Source organism: Castor canadensis, chromosome 15 (assembly GCF_047511655.1).
Source record: "Castor canadensis chromosome 15, mCasCan1.hap1v2, whole genome shotgun sequence".
Taxonomy (NCBI): domain Eukaryota; kingdom Metazoa; phylum Chordata; class Mammalia; order Rodentia; family Castoridae; genus Castor; species Castor canadensis.
In genome coordinates, this window is record NC_133400.1 from 49930200 (window position 1) to 49953404 (window position 23205).

Sequence of the window (23205 nt, forward strand, 5' to 3'; positions counted from 1 at the left end):
GCTGTTTGGTTTTGACCATAGTTGATCTGACTGGTGTGTGATGGAATCTCAGTGTAGTTTTGATTTGCATTTCTTTTATGGCAAAGAATATTGAACATGTACTTATTGGTCATTTGTACTTCTTTTGAGAACTGTCAGTTCAATTTATTTGCCCATTTGTTAATTGGATTTTTTGTTCTTTTCGTGTTTATTTTTTAGAGCTCTTTATATATTCTAGATATTAATCCTTAATACAATAAATAGCTGGCAAAGATTTTCTCCCATTCTGTAGGTTGTCTCTTGAGTCTGGAAATTGTTCCTTTCCTTTACTTTTAATTTGATGCATTCCTATTTGTCAATTCTTGCTCATATTTCCAAGCAATGTGATTCCTATTCAAAAAGGCATTACCTATGCCTTTATCTTCAAGGGTCTTCCCTATATTTTCCATGAACATGGGAGCTTCTTCCATTTTCTAGTGTCTTCTTCAATTTCTTTCTTCAGTGATTCATAATTTTCATTGTAGAAGTCTTTCACTTCCATTGCTAAGTTGATTCCTAGGTATTTGAATATTTTGAAGCTACTGTGATTGGGATTGTTTTTCTTATTTCTTTCTCAGCCTGTTAACTTTTATATTCTACTACTTTGCTCAGTGTGTTTATCAGATTAAGAAAATTTTTTGTGGCATCTTTTCATATCATCTTCAAATAGGGATGATTTGATTTCTTCCTTTCCTATTTGTATCTCTTTCTTTCTCCTGACTTATTACTCTGCCTAAGAATTCAAGCACTATATTGAAGAATGGAGAGAGTGGGCACCCTTTCCTCATTCCTGACTTTAGAGGAAATTCAGTTTTTCCTCACTTAGCACAATATTGGTACAGGTTTGTCATATGTAGCCTTTATTATGTTAAGGTATTTCTATAATTGATTTCTTCAGGGATTTTATCATGAAGGGGTGTTAAATTTTGTCAAACACTTGTTCAGCATCTATTGAGATGATTATGTGATTTTTTATCTTATTCTGTTTATGTGCTGTTAGTTTACTGATTTGCATATATTCAACCACCCTTGAATCCCTGAGATTAAATCAACTTGATCATAGTATAGTATTTTTAATGTGTGGTTGAATTTGTTTTGCAAGTATTTTATTGAGAATTTTTGCATCTATTTTCATCAACAAAATTGGTCTATAATTTTTTTATTGTATCCTTACGAGGTTTTAGTGTCAGGGTGATACTGGCTTCCTAGTTTGAGTTTGGTAGTGTTTCTTCCTCTTTTATTTCATGGAATAGTTTGAGGAGCATTGGTGTTAGTTCATCAAAGTCCTTGTAGAATTCAGTAGTGAATCTGTCTGTTTTCTTTTTGGGAAGACTATTTATTACTGCTTCAATATCATTGCTCATTATAGATTGGTATAAGTGATTTATGTATTTGAGAGCTCTCTGATTTTTTAATGAGTTATAAATTTCCCATTTAGAATTGCCTTTGTTGTTCCTCAAAGATTCTAGTAAATTGTGTTTTTCTTCGATTCTAGGAATTAATTTCCTCCCTTTATTTTTTGACCCTCCTGATCATTCAAGAGTGAATTGTTCAGTCTTCATATGTTTGAATATTTTCTGTAGTATCTTTTGCTGTTGATTTTACTTTTATTCCATTGTGGTCTGATAACATGTAGTAAATCATATCAGTTTTCTGCTATCTATTAAGACTTGATTTATGTCTTAAAAATGTGTTCTATTTTTGAACAAGTTCCATGGGCTGCTGAGGATGTATGTTCTGCATCAGTTATTAGATTTTTTTTAATTTTAATTTTATTCATATGTGCATACAATGTTTGGGTCATTTCTCCCCCACACCCCACTGCCTCCCTTACCCCCCCTTACCCCTCGCTTTCAGGCAGAAACTATTCTTCCCTTATCTCTAATTTTGTTTACAAGAGAGTATAAGAATAATAGGAAGGACCAAGGGTTTTTGCTAGTTGATATAAGGATAGCTATACAGGGAGTTGACTCACATTGCTTTCCTGTACATGTGTGTTACCTTCTAAGTTAATTCTTCTCAAAATAACCTTTTCTCTGGTTCCTGATCCTCTTCTCCTATTGGCCTCAGTTGCTTTAAAGTATCTGCTTTAGTTTCTCTGTGTTGAGAGCAACAAATGCTAGCTAATTTTTTAGGTGTCTTACCTATCCCCACGCCTCCCTTGTGTGCTCTCACTTTTGTCTTGTGCTCAAAGTCCAATCCCATTGTTGTGTTTGCCCTTGATCTAATGTCCACATATGAGGGAGAACATATGATTTTTGGTCTTTTGGGCCAGGCTAACCTCACTCAGAATGATGTTCTCCAATTCCATCCATTTACCAGCGAATGATAACATTTCGTTCTTCTTCATGGCTGCATAAAATTCCATTGTGTATAGATACCACATTTTCTTAATCCATTCGTCGGTGGTGGGGCATCTTGGCTGTTTCCATAACTTGGCTATTGTGAATACCGCCGCAATAAACATGGGTGTACAGGTGCCTCTGGAGTAACCTGTCACAGTCTTTTGGGTATATCCCCAAGAGTGGTATTGCTGGACCAAATGGTAGATCAATGTCTAGCTTTTTAAGTAGCCTCCAAATTTTTTTCCAGAGTGGTTGTACTAGTTTACAATCCCACCAACAGTGTAAGAGGGTTCCTTTTTCCCCGCATCCTTGCCAACACCTGTTGTTAGTGGTGTTGCTAATGATGGCTATTCTAAAAGGGGTGAGGTGGACTCTTAGTGTGGTTTTAATTTCCTTTATTGCTAGGGATGCTGAGCATTTTTTCATGTGTTTTTTAGACATTTGAATTTCTTCTTTTGAGAAAATTCTGTCTACTTCAGTTGCCCATTTCTTTATTGGTTCATTAGTTTTGGGAGAATTTAGTTTTCTGAGTTCCCTATATATTCTGGTTATCAGTCCTTTGTCTGATGTGTAGCTGACAAATATTTTCACCCACTCTGTGCGTGGTCTCTTCAGTTTAGAGACCATTTCTTTTGTTGAGCAGAAGCATTTTTAGTTTTATGAAGTCCCATTTATCTATGCTATCTCTTAGTTGCTGAGATGCTGGGGTTCCATTGAGAAAGTTCTTGCCTATACCTATTAACTGCAGAGTATATCCTACATTTTCCTGTACAAACTGTAGAGTTTGGGATCTGGTATTAAGATCCTTGATCTATTTTGAGTTAATATTGACATAGAGTGATATACATGGATCTAGTTTCAGTTTTTTGCAGACTGCTAACCAGTTTTCCCAGCAGTTTTTGTTGAAGAGGCTGTCTTTAATCCATCATATATTTAGCGCCTTTGTCGAAGACAAATTGGTTATAGTTGTGTGGCTTCATATCTGGGTCCTCTATTCTGTTCTACTGATCTTCATGTCTGCTTTTGTGCCAGTACCATGCTGTTCTAATTGTTATTGCTTTGTAATATAGTTTGAAGTCAGGTATCGTGATTCCTCCAGCATTGTTCTTTTGACTGAGTATTGCCTTGGCTATTTGTGGCCCCTTGTGTTTCCATATAAATTTAACAGTAGATTTTTCAATCTCTTTAATGAATGTCATTGGAATTTTGATGAGAATTGCATAAACATTAGATTGCTTTTGGGAATATAGACATTTTTACTATGTTGATTCTACCAATCCATGAGCATGGGAGATCTCTCCACTTTCTATAGTCTTCCTCAGTCTCTTTCTTCAGAAGTTTATGGTTTTCCTTGCAGAGGTCGTTCACATCCTTTGTTACGTTTACACCTAGGTATTTGATTTTTTTGAGACTATTGTAAATGGAGTTGTTTTCATATATTCTTTGTCAGTTTGTTCATTATTAGTGTATAGAAATGCTATTGATTTTTCTATGTTGATTTTATATCCTGCTTCCTTGCTATAGCTATTGATGGTGTCTAAGAACTTTTGAGTAGAGTTTTTTGGGTCTTTAATGTATACAATCATATCATCTGCAAATAGGGATATTTTGACAGTTTCTTTACCTATTTGTATTCCTTTTATTCCTTCTTCTTGCCTAATTGCTCTGGCTAGGAATTCCAGTACTATGTTGAATAGGAGTGGAGACAGTGGGCATCCTTGTCTAGTTCCTGATTTTAGAGGGAATGGTTTCAGTTTTTCTCTGTTAAGAATAATGCTGGCTGTATGTTTCTCATATATAGCTTTTATAATGTTGAGGTACTTTCCTTCTATTCCTAGTTTTCTTCGAGCTTTTATCATGAAATGGTGTTGGATCTTATCAAAGGCTTTTTCTGCATCTATTGAGATGATCAAGTGGTTTTTGTCTTTGCTTCTGTTAATTTGGTTTTTTACGTTGATTGATTTTCATATGTTGAACCACCCCTTCATTCCTGAGATGAAGCCTACTTGCTCATGGTAAATGATCTATTTGATGTGTTGTTGAGTTCTATTTGCCATTATTTTATTGAGGATTTTTGCATCAATGTTCATTAAGGAGATTGGTCTATAGTTCTCCTTTTTGGAGGTGTCTTTGCCTGGTTTTGGGATAAGTCTAATTCTGGCTTCATAAAATGTGTTAGGCAGTTTTCCTTCCCTTTCTATTTCATGGAACAGATTAAGGAGAGTTGGTATCAGTTCTTTAAAAGTCTGATGGAATTCAGCAGAGAATCCATCAGGTCCTAGACTATTCTTTTTAGGGAGATTCTTGATTTGCTGTTTCAATTTCATTTTGTGTTATATTTATTCAGGTAATTAATATCCTCTTGGTTCAGTTTTGGATGATCATATGTATCTAGATATCTGTCCATTTCTTTAAGATTTTTGAGTTTATTTGAATGTAGTTTCTCGAAGTAGTCTCTGATGATTCCTGGACTTTGATGGTATTTGTTGTTATCTCCCTTTTTGCATTCCTGATTTTACTAATTGGGTTTTTTCTCTCCTCATTTTAGTCAGGTTTGCTAGGGGTCTGTCGATCTTGTTTATTTTTTTCAAAGAACCAACTTTTTGTTTCATTAATTCTTTGTATGTTGGTTTTGGTTACTATTTCACTGATTTCAGCTCTTATTTTGATTATTTCTCTCCTTCTGTTTGTTTTTGGACTTGCTTGTTCTTGTTTTTCTAGGAGTTTGAGATGTATCATTAGGTGATTGATTTGAGATCTTTCAGTCTTTTTAATATATGCACTCATGGCTATAAACTTTCCTCTCAGGACTGCCTTTGCTGTGTCCTATCGGTTCCGGTAGGTTGTGTTTTCATTTTCATTGACTTCCAGGAACTTTTTAATTTCCTCTTTTATTTCATCAATGACCCATTGTTCAATAAGCAATGAGTTATTCAGTTTCCAACTGTTTGCCTGTTTTTGTCTTTATTTTTGTTGTTGAGTTCTAGTTTTATTGCATTGTGATCAGATAGAATGCATGGTGTAATTTCTATTTTCCTATATTTTCTGAGGCTGTCTTTGTGCCCTAGGATATGATCTATTTTGGAGAAGGTTCCGTGGGCTGCTGGATAAAATGTTCTGTAGACATCACCTAGGTCCATTTGATCTATTGTATATTTTAGATCTTGGATTTCTTTATTGATTTTTTGTTTGGATGACCTATCTATTGATGATAGTGGGGTGTTAAAGTCTCCCACAACCACTGTGTTGGAGTTAATATATGCTTCTAGGTCCTTCAGGGTATGTTTGATGAATTTGGGTGCATAAAGGTTGATAATTTTTATTTCCTTTTGGTCTATTTCCCCTTTTATTAGTATGGAATGTCCTTCTTTATCTCCTTTGATCAATGTAGGTTTGAAGTCTACTTTGTCAGGTAAGTATTGCTACTCCTGCCTGTTTTTGGGGTCCGTTGGCTTGGTAAATCTTCTTCCAGCCTTTCATCCTAAGCCTATGCTTATTTCTCTTGGTGAGATGGGTCTCCTGTAAGCAACAAATTGTTGGATCTTCCTTTTTAATCCAGTTTGTCAAACGGTACCTTTTGATGGGAGAATTAAATTCATTAACATTTAGTATTAGTACTGATAGGTATGTGGTGATTCCTGTCATTTAGTTGTCTGTTGTTTGAAGGTTTGATTGTGTGTACCTAAGTGGCGGTTACTCTCTACTGTCTTGCTTTTTCTTTTCCTGTGGTTAGGTGCTGCCTGTCTTTTCATGGTTAAGTTGGGTTTCACTTTCTATGTGCAGAATCCCTTGAAGAATCTTTTGTAGTGGTGGCTTTGTGGCCACATATTGTTTTAGTTTCTGTTTATTATGGAAGACTTTTATTGCTCCATCTATTTTGAATGATAGTTTTGCTGCGTAGAGTATCCTAGGGTTAAAATTATTTTCATTCAGTTCCTGAAAGATCTCACCCCACGTTCTTCTTGCTTTTAATGTTTCTGTTGAGAAGTGCTGTGATTTTGATGGGTTTACCTTTGTATGTTACTTGTTTTTTCTCTCTTCTAGCCTTCAATATTCTTTTCTTAGTTTCTGAACTTGTTGTTTTAATGATGATATGTCATGGCGTAGTTCTATTTTGATCTGGTCTGTTTGGTGTCCTGGAAGCCTCTTGCATCTGTATGGGTATATCTTTCTCTAGATTTGGAAATTTTCCATTATTATTTTGTTAAATATATTATGCATTCCCTTCACTTGCACCTCTTCTTCAATGCCCATGATTCTCAAGTTTGGTCTTTTGATGGAGTCGGTGAGTTCTTGCATTTTCTTTTCATAGGTCTTGAGTTGTTTAATTAATAGTTCTTCGGTTTTTCCTTTAATTACCATTTCATCTTCAAGTTCTGAGATTCTGTCTTCTGTTTGTTCTATTCTGCTGGATTGGCCTTCCGTTTTGTTTTGCAGTTCTGTTTCGTTTTTTTTCCTCAGGTTTTCCATATCCTGGGTGGCTTCCTCTTTAATGTTGTGTATTTTTGTCCTGAGTTCATTTATCTGTTTATTCATCGTGTTCTCTGTTTCACTTTGGTGTTTATACAGTGCTTCTATGGTTTCCTTTATTTCTTCTTTTGCTTTTTCAAATTCTCTATTTTTGTTGTCTTGGAGTTTCTTGAGTGTCTCCTGTACATTTTGGTTGACCCTATCCAGTATCATCTCTATAAAATTCTCATTGAGTACCTGTAGTATGTCTTCTTTTAAATTATTCTTGTGGGCTTCATTGGTTCCTTTGGCATAGTTTATCTTCACATTGTTGGAGTCTGGATCTGAGTACCTGTTTTCTTCATTCCCCTCTGGTTCCTGTACTAATTTTTTGCTGTGGGGAAACTGGTTTTTCCCTGCTTTTTCTGTCTTCCCGTCATTGTCTTTGGTGTTGTTATTGTCCCTGTACTGTGTGCAATTAAGTATTTTCTAGCTTGTAATAATAACAATGGTAATATTTAGAATGGAAGGGTGAGCTGAGATGGAAAGCAAGAAGTTAATGAAATGGGAAAAACAAATACACAGACAAGAGTGAGAAAGCAGAACAAGGTATCAAACAAGAAGATTTCAAAGGTACAAACAGGGAGCTTTAGTGTACTAATCGACAGTAAGCTGAACAGACATGAGAGAGTCAGAGAAATGATTGAAAATCAAAAATAAAAAAATAAAGCTAAGAATAAAAATACAAAATAAGTAAATGAAAGAAAAATCTATTTATAAAAATGTATTAAAATAAAATGAAAAAATAGAAAATTAAAAAAAACCCAAAAAAACAAAAAACCTCCAAGTTCAAATGCAGTGAAGTCTCAGTCTCCAGTCCTGGAGTTGGTGCCTCAGATGTTGTTCTGTAGTTGTCTCATCAAAGGGGATGCATAAAGTAGAACAAAAGTACACACACCCACACAAAAAAAACCCACCAAGTGTCCCAAGTTCAAATGCAATACAGTTTCAGTATGTTTTTCAGCTTGCAGGTGTAATTCAGTTGTTCTCTCATCAAAGGTAGGGAGACAGAAAAAAAAAGAGTCTGGAGACAGTTCTGAGAATGGTATCTGCAACTGTGGCTTGCCTGCCTGCTGCTGTCAGTCTGCTGTTGCTGGAGGCATTATTTATGCAGATCTCTGGGGTGAGCTTAGCACTCACCTGGGCTTGCAGGCTTTGTTTTCTCAGATTTCTCCTGTGCATGAGCCTCTGCTACAAGCTTTCTCCTTTCCAAGCACTGGGAAAGGTGACACTGCACCCGCGTTCTCAGGCCTGCGTGTTTATTTACAGTTCATGTGGGAGGTGGGTCTTCCCCCCTCTCCTGTGAAGTTCTCCTCCCACCTCTGCTTTCACAAGCTTTCCTGCTCCTGATTACTGGGTGGTGCTGCTGCTCCTGCCAGCCGCCATGTTTGTTTACAGTTCCTGTGGGAAATGGGTCTTCCCTCCTCTCACAAGCTTTCCCGCTCCTGGTTGCTGGGTGTGCACCCCTGCTCCTGCCAGAGGCTCTCCGGCCAGGCCGGCTTGTTTATTTACAGTCCCGGGAAGGATTCCCTTCCCCCAATCTTCAGTGCTCAGTGCGCCACACCCTCTTTCCTGCATGTCTTTATTGTTCTTATTGCTTATTACTCAGTTTCTCTTTTTTTCCCCAGGTGGAGCTCAGTCTGTCTAGGGGGCTATGCTGCTCTGGCCCAGGCTTGTCTGTGGGAGTACCATGGTACTGCAAAGCTCACCTGGTTCGCATTTTCCCAAGCCATCTGGGCACCGGCAACTGGTGGCCCAGGGGCCTTCCTTCTTTCTCCATTTAACGTGAAGTGGAGATTCTCTGCACCGGCTGGAGATGTGGAGGAGTCAAAGTTATGCCTCCTCTCAGTTATTATGCCTGCAAAGTGTGTCTCCAGCGTCTCTCCAAGATTTCACTATAGGAGGCTCACATTCTGCTTCCTCCCTCTAGCCGCCATCTTGGAATCTTCTGGGTAGAGTTCTTTAGGTCTTTAAGGTATAGGATCATATCATCTGCAAATAGGGATATTTACACAGTTTCTTTACTAATTTTAATCCTTTTATTTCTTCTTCTTGGCTAATAGCTCTGGTTAGGTATTCCAATACTAGGTTGAATAGGAGTGGGGATAGTGGGTACCATTGTCTCATTCCTGATTTTAGGGGCAGTGGCTTCAGTTTTTCACCATTGAGTATGATATTGGCTGTTGGTTTGTCATATATAGACTTTACAATGTTGAGGTACATTTCTTCTATTCCTAATTTTCTTAGAGATTTTATCATGAAGTGGTGTTGGATCTTGTCGAAGACTTTTCTATCTGTTGAGATGATCAGGTGGTTTTTGTGTTTGCTTCTATTGATGTGCTGTATTACATTTATAGATTTGCCTATGTTGAACCACCCTGCATCTCTGGGATGAAGCTGACTTGGTCATGGTTGATGATCATTCTGATGTGTTGTTGGACTCAGTTTGCCATTATTTTATTTAGGATTTTTGCATCAATGTTCATTAAGGAAATTGGCCTATAGTTCTCCTTTTTGGAGGTGTTTTTGTCTGGTTTTGGGATGACAGTAATATTGGCTTCAGCAGTGTTCATTCCCTTTCTATTTCATGGAACGGTTTAAGGAGGATTGTTATTAATTCTTCTTTAAACATCTGCTAGAATTCATCAGAGAATCCACCAGGTCCTGGACTTTTCTTTTTTGGAAGACTCTTTATTGGTGCTTCAATTTCATTTTGTGTTATAGATCTATTCAGGTGCTTAATATCCTCTTGGTTCAGTGTTGTATGCTCATAAGTACCTAGAAATCTGTCCATTTCTTCAAGATTTTCAAATTTATTAGAGTACAGGCTCTCAAAGTAGCCTCTGATGATTTCCCAGATTTCCATGGTGTTTGTTATCTCCCCTTTTGCATTTCTGATTTTACTGATTGGGTTTTTCTCTCCTCGTTTTAGTTAGGTTTGCCAGGGATCTGTCAATCTTATTCATTTTTTCAAAGAACTAGCTTTTTGTTTCCTTGATTCTTTGTATTTTTTTTTTGTTGTTACTATTTCATTGATTTCAGGTCTTAGTTTTATTATTTCTCTCTTTTTTTTTTCCTTGTTCTTGTTTTTCTAGGAGTTTGAGATGTAGCATGAGATCATTGATTTGATATCTTTCTGGCCTTTTAATATATGCATACATGGCTGTAAACTTTCCTCTTAGGACTGCCTTTGCTGTGTCCCATAGGTTCTGGTAGGTCGTGTTTTCATTTTCATTAACTTCCAGAAACCTTTTGATTTCCTCTTTTATTTTCATCAATGACCCATTGATCATTGAGCAATATGTTTTTTTGCTTCCAATTGTTTGCATGTTTTTTACTGTTGTTTTTGTTGTTGGTTTCTCGTTTTAAATTATTGTGATCAGATAGAATGCATGGGATTATTTCTACTGTCTTATATATTCCGAGGCTTGCTTTGTGCCCTAAGATATGTTCAGTTTTGGAGAAGGTTCTGTGAGCTGATGAGAAGAAAGTGTATTGTGCAGAAGTTGGATGAAATATTTTGTAGACATCAATTAGGTCCATTTGTTCTATGGTGTAATTTAGTCTAGAATTTCTTTATTGATTTTTTGTTTGGATGACCTATCTACTGTTGATAGGGGATTATTAACGTCTCCCACTACCACTGTGTTGGTGTTTATATATGTTTTCACATCCTTCATATATGTTTGATTAAATTGGGTGCATTGACATTGGGTGCATATAGGTTGATAATTGTTATTTCCTTTGGGTGTATTTCCCCTTTTATTAGTATGGTGTGTCCTTCTTTATCTCCTTTGATCAATGTAGGTTTGAAGTCTACTTTGTCTGAGATAAGTATTGCTACCCCCACCTGTTTTCAGGGGTCATTGACTTGGTAAATCTTCTTCCAGTCTTTTACCCTACATCTCTGCTTGTTTCTGTCAATGAGATGGGTCTCCTATAGGCAGCAGATTGTTGGATCTTCCTTTCTAATCCATTTGCCAAATGGTGTCTTTTGAGGGGGTGTTAAGTTCGTTAATATTCACTGTTAGTATTGATAGGTATGAGGTAATTCCTGTCATTTAGTTGTCTTTGTTGTTTAAGGGTTTGATTGTATGCAGCTAAATCAATGTTACTCTCTACTTTCTTGCCTTTTTTTCTCCTGTAGTTTGGTACTGCCTGTCCTTTCATGGTTTTGTACTGCTTTCATTTTCTGTGTGCAGGATTCTTTGAAGAATCTTTTGTAGTGGTCCTTGGTGGTCATATATTGTTTTAGTTCCTGCTTATCATGGAAGACTTTTATTGCTTCCTCTATTTTAAATGATAGTTTTGTTGGTTTGGAGTATCCTAGGGTTGAAATTATTTTCATTCAGTGCTTGGAAGACCTCAGTCCATGCTCTTCTTGCTTTTAAGTTTTCTATTGAGAAATCTGCTGTGATTTTGATACATTTACCTTTGTATGTTATTTTTTTTTTCTCTTTTACAGCCTTCAATATTCTTTCTCTATTCTCTGTGCTTGTTGTTTTAATGATAGTATGTTGTGTGGTAGCTCTATTTCTGTCCTGGAGGCTTCCTGGGCCTGAATGGGCATAGTTTTCTGTAGATTTGGGAAATTTTCTGTTATTATTTTGTTGAATACATTAAGAATTGCTTTTGCTTGCACTTCTTCTCCTTCTTCAATGCCCATGATTCTTAGGTTTGGTCTTTTGATGGAGTCAGTGAATTCTTGCATATTCCTTTCACAGGTCTTGTGTTGTCTGACTAGTAGTTCTTCAGTTTTTCCTTTAATTACAATTTCATTTTTGAGTTCTGAGATTCTATCTTCTGCTTGTTCTATTCTGCTTGAGTGGTCCTCCATTTTGTTTTTTATTTCTGTTTCATTCTTTTTTCTGAGGCTTTCCATATAATGGGTCACTTCCTCTTTAATATTGTCAATTTTTGCCCTTAATTCTTTTATCTCTCTAATTATGGTGTTCTCTATTTCACTTTGGTGTTTATTTAGGGCTCCCTTGAGTTCATTTATTTGTTTTTGTGTTTTTTCATATTCTTTATTTTTGTTGTCTTGGAATTTCTTGAGTGCCTCCTGTACATTTTGGTTGACCGTGGCTTGTATCATCTGTAGGAAATTGTGATTGATTACTTTCAGGATTTCTTCTTTCAGAGTGTTCTTGTTGGCTTTATTGGGTTCTTTGGTATAGTTTATCTTTGTTTTTTTAGAGTCTGGATCTAGATATTGTTTTCTTCATTTCCCTCTGAATTCCTATACTAATTTATTTTTAGGGTGAGAGTGCTTTCCATCCCTTTTTCGTCTTCCCATCATTTTACTTGGTACTGTTTTTGTCCCTGGTCTATGTGTAATTTAGTATTAGTTAACTTACAATAATAAAACTAACAAACCTAAGAAAGAAAGAGAAAAAAAGAAAAAGAAAGAAAAAAAAGGAAAACTTTAAAAATCAACAGGGAGAGATGGTGGACAATCAAATAGTGAACAAGACAAATAAACACTTAAAGAAAAATATCCCGGTTCAGGAACAGTTGAATTTCAGTCTTAGTAGGTGTTTCTCCTTTAGCATCCAGTCCTGTTTGTCTGCATCTCCTAGGCAGGTTTGGAGCCAGTGTCTGGTTGTGCTGGAGCCCTCCTGTTTTCTCAGTGTAACACAGCATGTGAAGCTTTTTACAGATGGGGGGAGTTCAAGGTTTCAGAGTTTTGTTTCTTATTTTTGGGTTTTTTTGTGAAGTGTGGCTTCAGCAGGAAAATATTCTGTTTGGTCTGCTGAAGGTCTCCCAAGCACATTTGGAGGTGGTGGCTGATAGCCTGGCAGGCCAGCAGGTGGCGGCCTGGCGTGCCTGAGGGGCAGCAGCCAGTGTGCTTGGGGGATCTATGGGGTGGTGGCCTGGTGGGTCTGAGGGTGGAGTGCTGTTGGGCCAGTAGGTGGGCTGTGGCCTGGCAGTCTGGAAGGTGGGTTGCGGCAGCATGGGGTGGTGCTTGCCTGTTATTTCTAGGGGTTCAGGGTGCCGAAGTTTCAGCTCTCCCTTGTGCTTTAGTTCCGTGAATTGTGTCTGTAGCATCTCAGCAAAGTCCCTGACTCACAGAGTTCATGCTGTCTGCATCTGTGTCCCAGTCACTATTTTGGATCTCCCTGTCTTTATTTTTTAAAAAACACATTTTTGTTTGCTTAAGATATCTATACAGGGAGTTTTATTATGACATATATAATATATATGTATTATATCCCGCATTGGTTCATCCACTCCATTTTTTCCCTTTCTACCTTAGTCCCCTTCTTATGGTGATTTCAATAGGTTTAAATATTATATATACCTTCTTGTATAGAAAATGTATCAATGATATTCACCTTTTTTACTCTCTTCTGGTGAGTTTTATTCTTTTCTGTATTTTTATGGTTGCATTTATCTTCTTCTTGTGTGTGTAGGATTCCATTAAGTATCCTCCATAGCACTGGTTTGGTGGCTACAGATTGATTTAGATTTTGTTGATCATGGAAAGTTTTCATTTTTCTTTCAGTTATGAAAGATAGCATTGCTGGGTGCATTAATCTGTGCTGACAGTTATTTTCTTTTAGGGCTTGAATACATCATTTCATCCTCTCCTTGCTTTTAGGTTTTTTTTTTTTTGAGAAATCTGCTATTATTCTGATGGGTTTGCATTTATAGGTGAGTTGGACCTTCTCTCTTGCAGCTTTCAATATTCTTTTCTTGTTCTGTATGCCTAATATTTTAACATTAATATGACATGTGGAGGTTTTTTTCTGATTTTGCCTGTTTGGAGTCCTGCAAGGCTCCTGTATCTAGGTGACTATTTCTTTCTCAAGATTTGGGAAGTTTTCTATTACTACTTTATTGAATATATTTTCAATGCCTTTAGTTTTAACCTCTTCTTCTTCTCTGCCCATCATTCATATGCCTGGTCTTTTACTGATATCCTAGACAAATTACATGCTTCATTCATACTTCTTCAGTTCTTTTTCATCTAGCTTCATCTGCATGTTCTAACACATCTATCTTGTCTTCAAGCCTTGATATTCTGTCTTCAATTTGATCCAATCTAGTGGAGAGACTTCCACCTGTGTTTTTTATTTGACTTTTTGAGCTTTTCACTTATAGAATTTTAATTTGATTTTTTTTTCAGAATTTCTATATCTTTATTGAATTCCTCCTTCATGTCCTTCATTGTCTTCTTTATTTCATTTAGCTCTTCATTTGAGTTTTCTTGGAGTTCATTCAAGTGCTTATTCATTGATCATTCTTGAAATCATTTTTGGTAGTACTTATGGCTTCATACTTGCTAAGCAAGTGCTCCACCACTTGTTCCAGATCCCCAGTCATATTTTTTTAATACTTTGAAATTACATCCACTTCACTGTCATTAGTGCTTGTTTTGTGTAGTTGTTGAGTTTGTTTTTTCATGTTTTTTGTGTGTTTCTGCATTGGAATCTGTGCATCTAAAGCCACCCTGTTGGTTGGAAGTTTTTATCACTTGTAGTCTTTTAGTTGAATTATTCTCACTGTCCTGTTCAGGCAAGACAGTGTAGTAGCCAAGATGAAATGCTATTTCTATGATAGGACTGGGGGTACCATTCATTAGGCAAGCATTTTCCTACATGCTCATGGCACTGGGCCTGATCCCCCAGCACTGCACAGATTGAGGAAAAATAGCTGAAGTCTCTTGTACAAAAGATGGTTGTCCACTTCTGGGCTATTGTCACTGTAGTTTTCCTTAGAATACTCAGGGCTGATGGTAGCTGTAGAGAGCTTTACAACCTGTGGGCTGGACAAGTTCCCTTTTATTCCATAAATACCCCCTGTTTTTGCCCCAGGTTCAGCAAGTGTCCTAGGCCTGGGTGACCTCTGAATGCATAATGGAGTGCAGATAGAAAACAGGGGAAGAGGCTGTGGTAGGCTGTGATTTGGAGGGTCTGGGATGGAGGCCCTCAGACTGGCCTGGCAGCTAATGTACACTGGTATGCAGTTCACAGTGGCAGCTATCAATTTTCTCTAGACCCTGCCCACTAGTTTACCTCCCTATTTGGGGAAGGAGGCTCAGGAAATCATGATTCAGCAGGCCTTGGCTAGGTCCCTTAAATCCACCAAACACATGCTGGGTTGAATTTCTTGGCAGCTGGCCTCAATGCTTTCAGACTTTGCCCAGCAGTTCACATCCCTGTTGGACAGAGGAGGTTGTGGAAATCATCTGATTTGGGAAAAGCCTGGGCTCTGGGCCTTCAGATTTACCTGGCAGCAAATACACACTAAGACACAGTTCCTAGGGGTGGTTCTCAGTGCTTTCAGACTCTGCCAAAAAGTTCACCTATTCATGGTGGGGAGGAAACTATGGATTTCTTATGATTTGGAGCATCTGGACTGAAGGGCCTGATCCACCTAGCAGCCAATACATTCAGCCAGGAGGCAGGCCCTGGAGGCTGAATACCAGGCTGGCTACAACCCCAGTGCTCTGTTTCTGCTGTGAGCCTCTGGTGATGAGACAACCTCCTTGCTAGGGGGGTGGGGCCTCTAGCCACCACACCTGCCAGACTTCTTTGCTGTTTGAACTTCTCTTCTGGACCATGTCAGACCCTCTCCCTCTTCTCAATCACCTCTTGTGGTTGTCTCCCATCCAGATACTGTGTCATGTTGTCATAGCAAAAGTTGTGATTGTTGCTTGTTTTCAAACACCCAGAGTATCTCAGTCTCAAATAATAGACAATCTCTCAAGATGGTGCCTTTGTGCCTTCCTCCAAGATAAGGGGAGCAACAGAATTTCTTTCATTTTAAGGCTAGACTTCCATGTCAGAGTAGTCTCAGTCTCAGAAATCCCTTTATTTGGGTTTAAGGCTTGCAGGAGATATAATTGTCTATCTGTTGTTAAGGCTTTTGGTTTTCCTTGTAACTGCATGTTCAGCTTCCCCTTTATTTCCCTAAGAGTCAGGGATGGATTTGGAAGTACTTGCTGCTTTTCTTGGTTGTCTTGGTTTCTCTGTGCTTTTCTGCTGTTCTTCCACCTCTTCTGTGATTCCTAATGATCTTCTGTTTTTTCTAGCTTCAGAATATAGTCTCTCATGTGTTACCCAACTCTTCTCATTCATGGAGTCAAAACAGTGTAAACATATTATACAACATCTTGGCTCCCTTCCCTTACTGAAACCACATTTTGTGCTTTTCAAATCCTTTTACTGAAGAGTCTTCACTCTGGGCCTACTCCTGCTGGCATATGACTTAACCCAAATTCTTTTTTCTTTTATTATTCATATGTGCATACCAAGGCTTGGGTCATTTCTCCCCCTTGCCCACACCCCCTCCCTTACCACCCATCCCACCCCCTCCCTGTCCTCCCCACCCCTTCAATACCCAGCAGAAACTATTTTGCCCTTATTTCTAATTTTGTTGTAGAGAGAGTATAAGCAATAATAGGAAGGAACAAGGGTTTTTGCTGGTTGAGATAAGGATAGCTATACAGGGCATTGACTCACATTGATTTCCTGTGCATGTGTGTTATCTTCTAGGTTAATTCTTTTTGATCTAACCTTTTCTCTAGTTCCTGGTCCCCTTTTCCTATTGGCCTCAGTTGCTTTTAAGGTATCTGCTTTAGTTTCTCTGCGTTAAGAGCAACAAATGCTAGCTAATTTTTTAGGTGTCTTACCTATCCTCACCCCTCCCTTGTGTGCTAAAGCTTTTATCATGTGCTCAAAGTCCAATCCCATTGTTGTTTTTGCCCTTGATCTAATGTCCACATATGAGGGAGGACATACGATTTTTGGTCATTTGGGCCAGGCTAACCTCACTCAGAATGATGTTCTCCAATTCCATCCATTTACCAGCAAATGATAACATTTCGTTCTTCTTCATGGCTGCATAAAATTCCATTGTGTATAGATACCACATTTTCTTAATCCATTCGTCAGTGCTGGGGCATCTTGGTTGTTTCCATAACTTGGCTATTGTAAATAGTGCCGCCATAAACATGGGTGTGCAGGTGACTCTGAAGTAACCTGTGGTACAGTCTTTTGGGTATATCCCCAAGAGTGTTAACCCAAATTCTAAGAGGCTCACCAAATATTTGGACTATGATGAGCAAGTAAGTTAGAAATCAATGTGTTTTTGTTTTCAACTGGTCAGAATATTGCTTTTACCTATCTGTTGGAGTTCAAGTGAAATATACAGGATATGGGAAGAGCTGTTTCTGCCCTGTTTAATGGACTGAGGTAAAAAGCAGGTTTTGTCAGGTAGTTCCTTGGCCCTTTGCTCAGTCTTTGAACCACAAATTTTGAGCTTATATGCTCCAGAGTGAGGCAGAGTGTGAAAAATTCACTCAACCACTGGTGGTCTTACATTGCTGACATTGAAGGTAGAGAAGGCTGTGTTCAAAGAAAGAAATGCATCTGTAGTTTCTGGAAAAGTGAAAGAGATGGAGTATTCCCTAGAACCTCCAGAAAGGAAGGAAGACTTGCCCATACCTTGCTTTTATGTCTTTGGTTTTTTTTTTTTGCGGCAATGGGGTTTGAACTCTGGGCCTCATGCTTGCTAGGCAGGCACTCTTACTGCTTAAGACATTCCACCAGCCCCCATACCTTGATTTTAGCCCAGTGGAACTGCAGTGGAGAAAGATCCCTTCATTAGAGCTGCCTTTAGTTCTTATATGGACTCCAGATAGAGATCTAGGAACCAAATTAACAATCTAGTTTATAAGAAAGGACTGAAATAAGATGGTTTTATACTTTTTAGACAGAGTAACACATCTGTTAAGGAATGACAGAATAAGTGGATCTCAACTCTAGGCATGTCACTAAGAGACACAGGTGTGTGTGTGTGTGTGTGTGTGTGTGTGTGTAAAATCTAGTGGGAAGGTAAGGGTTGATCCAATGTGTTTGTTTATGCAGATTCATTATAGCCCCAATAATTAGTCTCAATGATTAAGTCTATCTTCCCACCTTGGTATGAGGAAGACATCCCTTCCAAAGCAATCTTTATGGCTTGCTGTGTATAGGAGAAAACAGGTCAAGGTCCTTTCTACATTTATTGTTCCTCAGGTGTTTTCAACTGACATGATATACCAATTTGGCTTATTTTGAGATGGCACATCCTAACTCCTTCAGGAATCACTTCATAATTCAGAATGTTAAGTTTTCATTCTTCTAAGCTACAAAGTCTGTGGTAATTTTTTGTAGGAGCGATGGGGGTTAATACAACCTGAAACATCAATGGCATTAATATGAGTAATTCCCGAGATCTGTTTCTAGGTAGCCACTTTGGTCAACAAGTAGAAGTTAAAACACATTCTCACTATGTAGTCCAAGATACTTTTGAACTCACAGTCCTTCTGTCTTAACTTCCCAAGTGTTGGAATTATGGATCTCAGCCACTCCACCAACTTAGAACTGCTTTTAACTCTGTGAGCTGTGACATTGAGTCCAGAATCTCTGATAACTGCAGTGGTATGAAGATATTCAGTCCCATAAAATGTATATGCTTCTCTTCATAGTAGAACCCACAAAGCCACTTAATAATAACATGGTCCTCAATTCATATTTTTGTTTGCTTGACTTTGGCAGATGGTGATTTTAACACAGTAAATATTACCTTGTGGTTTAATATTTCAAAAGCATACTTTGATTTGATTTTGTTATTGAAATGAATATGGTGATGTATTCTTGCTTACACAGAATAGTTAGCTTTCCTTTGCCAGGTGACTTCCTTGGAGTTTTCAAGCAAGAAAGGAAGACTCATTCAATATTCAGACTCAGAGGAAGTGACTCACCTGAGAAAAGAGAGTTGTGGGAGGATGGGATTTAGGATAATTTCAGTCAGAAATTCCCTCAGTTATTCTCATTTTGACCTAAAGCTCACATTCTTTCTTGATGAATTCCTATGTTCTACTCACAGTGTTAATTCAACTGACTTTAACATAGTCACACATATTCCATCATTCTAATCTAAAACTTAATACCATTATTTCTAAATAGTTTCACAACTTTAGCACCAATAGTGCAAATACCTCACTCTATACTCTTGGATTCCTTCATACCCTTTACACTAACATATGGCTTTCCAAATCATTGTCTCTAATGCTATAATTGAATTATATTTAGGCTACATAACTTCCTCAGTTTATGATTACAGAACAGTATAAAAATTGTTTGTTAAAATATATGAATTTATGCAGCATTCATACTAGTGCATTGAACATAACTTTTTAATTTGAGAAAAATTGCCATTAGAAATTCTTACTTTTATTCCACATAATCTGCTTAATTTGTTTAATATTGTCTAAGAATCACTATCAAATATATTAAGTTGTAGATTTCAGAATCAGCCACTTCTTTTCTTTTAAATAGGGATTGTTGCCATATTTAGCATTCTGGATCTCCTTAATCCTAACTTGTTCATTAAAAAATTTAGTAGTTTTTTTTAGATTTCCATGTGTAGCAAATTGCTTTAGCATTCACAGATGGTCTCAACCTGAATCTATGTATTTGGGTATAATTTGAAATAGTTACTTCTTTTATTTCTATACATATCACAATAATGGTTGTTCATCTTTAAATACTTTATGATTTTCCTGTGATATGTTTATGTAATTTATCATTTAAATTTATAGTACCAATCATTCTTTATATTTGCCATACTTCATTGTCATAGTATATTTGTGGACAATATTTTATCATCATATTCCACATCAAAGACTTGATGCATATTATTTATATTGACAAAATAGTATTGAATCTTAAGAACCTTGACATAAAAGGGAAAGATGTTAGATGTTTACATAATGGGTCTTTTTTGTAGTTTAATTGCTATGTTCTCTCCTTTTCATCTCTCCCTTGGGCCTGTGATGGTTCAAAAAGTCTCACATTACTTTCTTTTTACCTTTTAATCCTTAGGTAAAGAATTTCCATACACTTCTAATCAGGTAACTAAAAGTCAACAAAACAAAGTCAAGACTAAAGACTAAATTAAGTTTCAATGCAGATGATTTTATTTGAGTAGCATCTGTCTTCCTTTACTTGTAATTTCCAAGTGGACTTACATGTTTTAAATAATTTACTTGGTAATTTTAGTGCAGAAGGAATGAAATAAAAATCAAAAGTATCTTAACTGATTCAGACCATTAAAAAGTTATTATGTTAATGCCTCCAATTCTGCTGAAATATTTTAATTTTCAAAACTATTCTGACAGAACCAGACAAAGTCAAATAAATTTACCCTATAATCTTAACCCCATAGAATGTTAATTCCTTTTAGCTTTTCACATTCTCTGCCAGTCCTTGTATATGGGAGGTATATTTATGTTTACAAACATGATAGAAATCAATAACCTAGGGGAAAATTTTTCCTTTTAAAATTATATCATAAGCTTGTTATTGACTTAATAATTATATATTAATGCTTTAATTTTTTATTTCCTTCACTATTTATGTAATTGAAAATGCATTTACACTCCAAATTTTATTATTGATATTTTCTCTTAGAAAGATTTATTATATGACTTGATTAATTGCTTTTTAAGGTCTGATTGTTGCATATACTGTGTCCCAATATGTGTAACCTAAAGTGTATGACTACTTTTCTGTAGATTCTCAGAGGAATAATAGCATAGTCATTTCCTCTTTCTTTATTCAAGGAGAGATGAAAGTGAAGTACATATTAGTTTGGGGCATAGTATGTGCTACTAAAATGAGGTCACTAAGATACTAGGATTTGGAACAAGAACTTTGGATTTCCAAGGTGTAGAAGCAGCATCAAGTATGCAAAGAAGGGGTGGACACTGAGTTAAAATGTGTTCCTGAGTCCATGACTTTTCTCTTTGTGTTTCTCAGGACAATGAGAATGGAAGTGGTTATGAAGAAGTGTGCTATACTGTCATTAATCTCCTGCCCCTTCGAAGGACCTCCCTGAACTCCAATAATGATGGTTATGAGAACATTGATTCCACCACAAGGAGAGGGAGACCCTTCAAAGCAGAGTTAGAGACAGAATATTCCCTGCTTAGGACTTCTGTTATTGGTCTTTCTTCCTGTACACCTGAGCATGACTATGAACTTGTGCTTCCCAAATAAAACCCTCAGCTTCCTCATTATCTTTTGTCAATGAAGGTGAAAGAACAGCAAACTCTGGGGAACTTCTTCACTTTCGGTAGTTCATGATGCATTCATTCCTGACCAAGTTTAGAAATGATAAAATTTTACTTTCCTGGACAACTCTCCATGGTCTGGTGAAGTCATATTAATTCACATAGTCACATATAGTATTCTACATGCTTGTGCTTGTAAGGTTTGAGGACACAGAGGTGGTAAAAGAAACCTTCCTAGACAATAAGAACACATAGATATATGTTCTAGAATCTTCTATTCTAAGCATATTCCAAATGCCAACATTTCCACTTCTTAAGATAATTTTCATTTTAATGTGTAATCAAATTAATAAACTTTAAAAATATAGGACAAGATTGTAGACTCTTTGCTAACCTGATATTTATTTTAATTTTGCCTTTTCCGTGTATAGGAGAATTTTGCTTAGAAACTTGTGGTAATAGTTTAAAAATTAAAAATTTATATTGACATTTCTGAGAACTGAAAATATCATAGCAAAAAAAGATGAAACAACTCAGACACAGTTGCCTTTCATTATCTTTTCTATTCAATAGTAAATTGAATTGTCAGTAAGATTGAAAAGAAAATAAAAAGGAAGAAAGAAATTTGTGCTTATAGTTTTACCAATTAATTTAACTTGTGGCTAAATACGTCTTCTGAAGGAGCATGATTAGTGTCTAATTTTATAATTCCAAAGAATTGGTAAATAATTCATCTACTTATACTTTCATTTCCAAAAAATTTTTAAATGATATACCAACTTTCAAAGAAATACATACCCAGAGGTTTTAAAAGTCAAAGCACTCATAATATGTTTTTTCTTTGTGATCCTTTGTGTTGATGCCAATGTGTGGAAGAAGTTAATAGAAATATTTTTTTTAATTTGTTTTTTTTTGTTCATTTATTCACATGTGCATGCACTGTTTGGTCATTTCTCCACCCTGCTCCCCTACCCCACCCTTCCCTCCCTCCCCGCCCTCAGTTTCAGGCAGGTCCCATTCTGCCCTTATCACTGATTTTGTTCAAGAAAAGACATATGCATAACAAGAAAGACAAATCATTTTTGCTAGCTGAGTTAAGGATAGCTATAGAGAAAGATTCCTACTATTGCTTTCATGTACCCATGTGTTACCACCCATGTTGATTCAACTCTAACTGATCTTTACACTGGTTCCTGATCCCCTGCTCATGATAACCTGTAGTTTTAAGGTTTCTGTATTAGTTCCTCTGGAGTGGGGACATCAAACGCTTTCATGTTTTGGGTTTTCTACCTATTCCTGTATCTCCCATACGTGCTCTCCCCTTTTCTTGTGAACCAAGTCCAACACATTGCTGCATTTGCCCTAGATCTGAAGTCCGCATATGAAGGAGAACATAAGATTTTTGGTCTTCTGAGCTTGGCTGACCTTACTTAGCATGATGTTCTCCAGTTCCATCCATTTACCTGCAAATGATAAGATTTCATTCTTCTTCATGACTGAGTAAAATTCCATTTTGTACAAGTACCACATTTTCTTGATCCATTCATCAGTAGTGGGGGATCTTGGTTGTTTCCATAACTTAGCTATTCTGAATAGTACTGCAATAAACATGGGTGTGCAGGTGCCTCTGGAGTAACCTGTGTTGCATTCATTTGGGTATATCCCCAGGAGTGGGATTGCTGGATCATATGGCAGGTCTATGTTTAGATTTTTAAAAGTCTCCAAATTTTTTTCCAGAGTGGTTGCACCAGCTTGCATTCCCACCAGCAGTGGATTAGGGTTCCTTTTTTCCCACATCCTCACCAATACTTGTTGGTGGTGGTGTTTTGGATGATGGCTGTTCTAACGGAGGTGAGGTGGAATCTTAGTGTAGTTTTGATTTGCATTTCCTTTATGGCCAGAGATGGTGAGCATTTTTTCATGTGTTTTTTGAGTAGAAATCTTGAATACCTAGAAAAGTCATCCTGTCAGAAATAACTTTTAATTGTAGAATTCAGCCAACTTTGGAGAAATGACAAAGTTATTTATTCCCTATATGGCTTTGTAGTTATTTTGTATATAATAAGTATATTTAAAATAGTATTGTGGGTAGTTACATACCAATTCATGGGCTATCGTCAGTGGCTTAGTGGATAGTCAGGGACTTGGAAGGAACATGATGGGAAAACTGGTGACAAGGAGGTCTGGGGAAGATGTATGTGGATAGACCTCTATTGATGGGTGAAAATAGAAGATACTGTGTTGTGTGAATACTCCTCAAAGGAGCTT

The 23205-nt window shown here is 37.0% G+C and overlaps 1 protein-coding gene across 3 annotated transcripts in view; it reads left to right on the top strand.

The window, feature by feature from the left end:
• The window catches only part of Gcsaml (germinal center associated signaling and motility like), a 45423-nt gene extending 24119 nt beyond the window's left edge, over positions 1-21304 (top strand). For all 3 annotated transcript variants that reach the window (XM_074055383.1, XM_074055382.1, XM_020151839.2), the window contains 2 exons: positions 19748-19776; positions 20684-21304. In XM_074055383.1, the coding sequence (XP_073911484.1) occupies positions 19748-19776; positions 20684-20923 (269 nt within the window). In that variant the 3' untranslated portion in view covers positions 20924-21304. The remainder of the gene's footprint in view (positions 1-19747; positions 19777-20683) is intronic.
• Positions 21305-23205: the final 1901 nt, after the last annotated feature.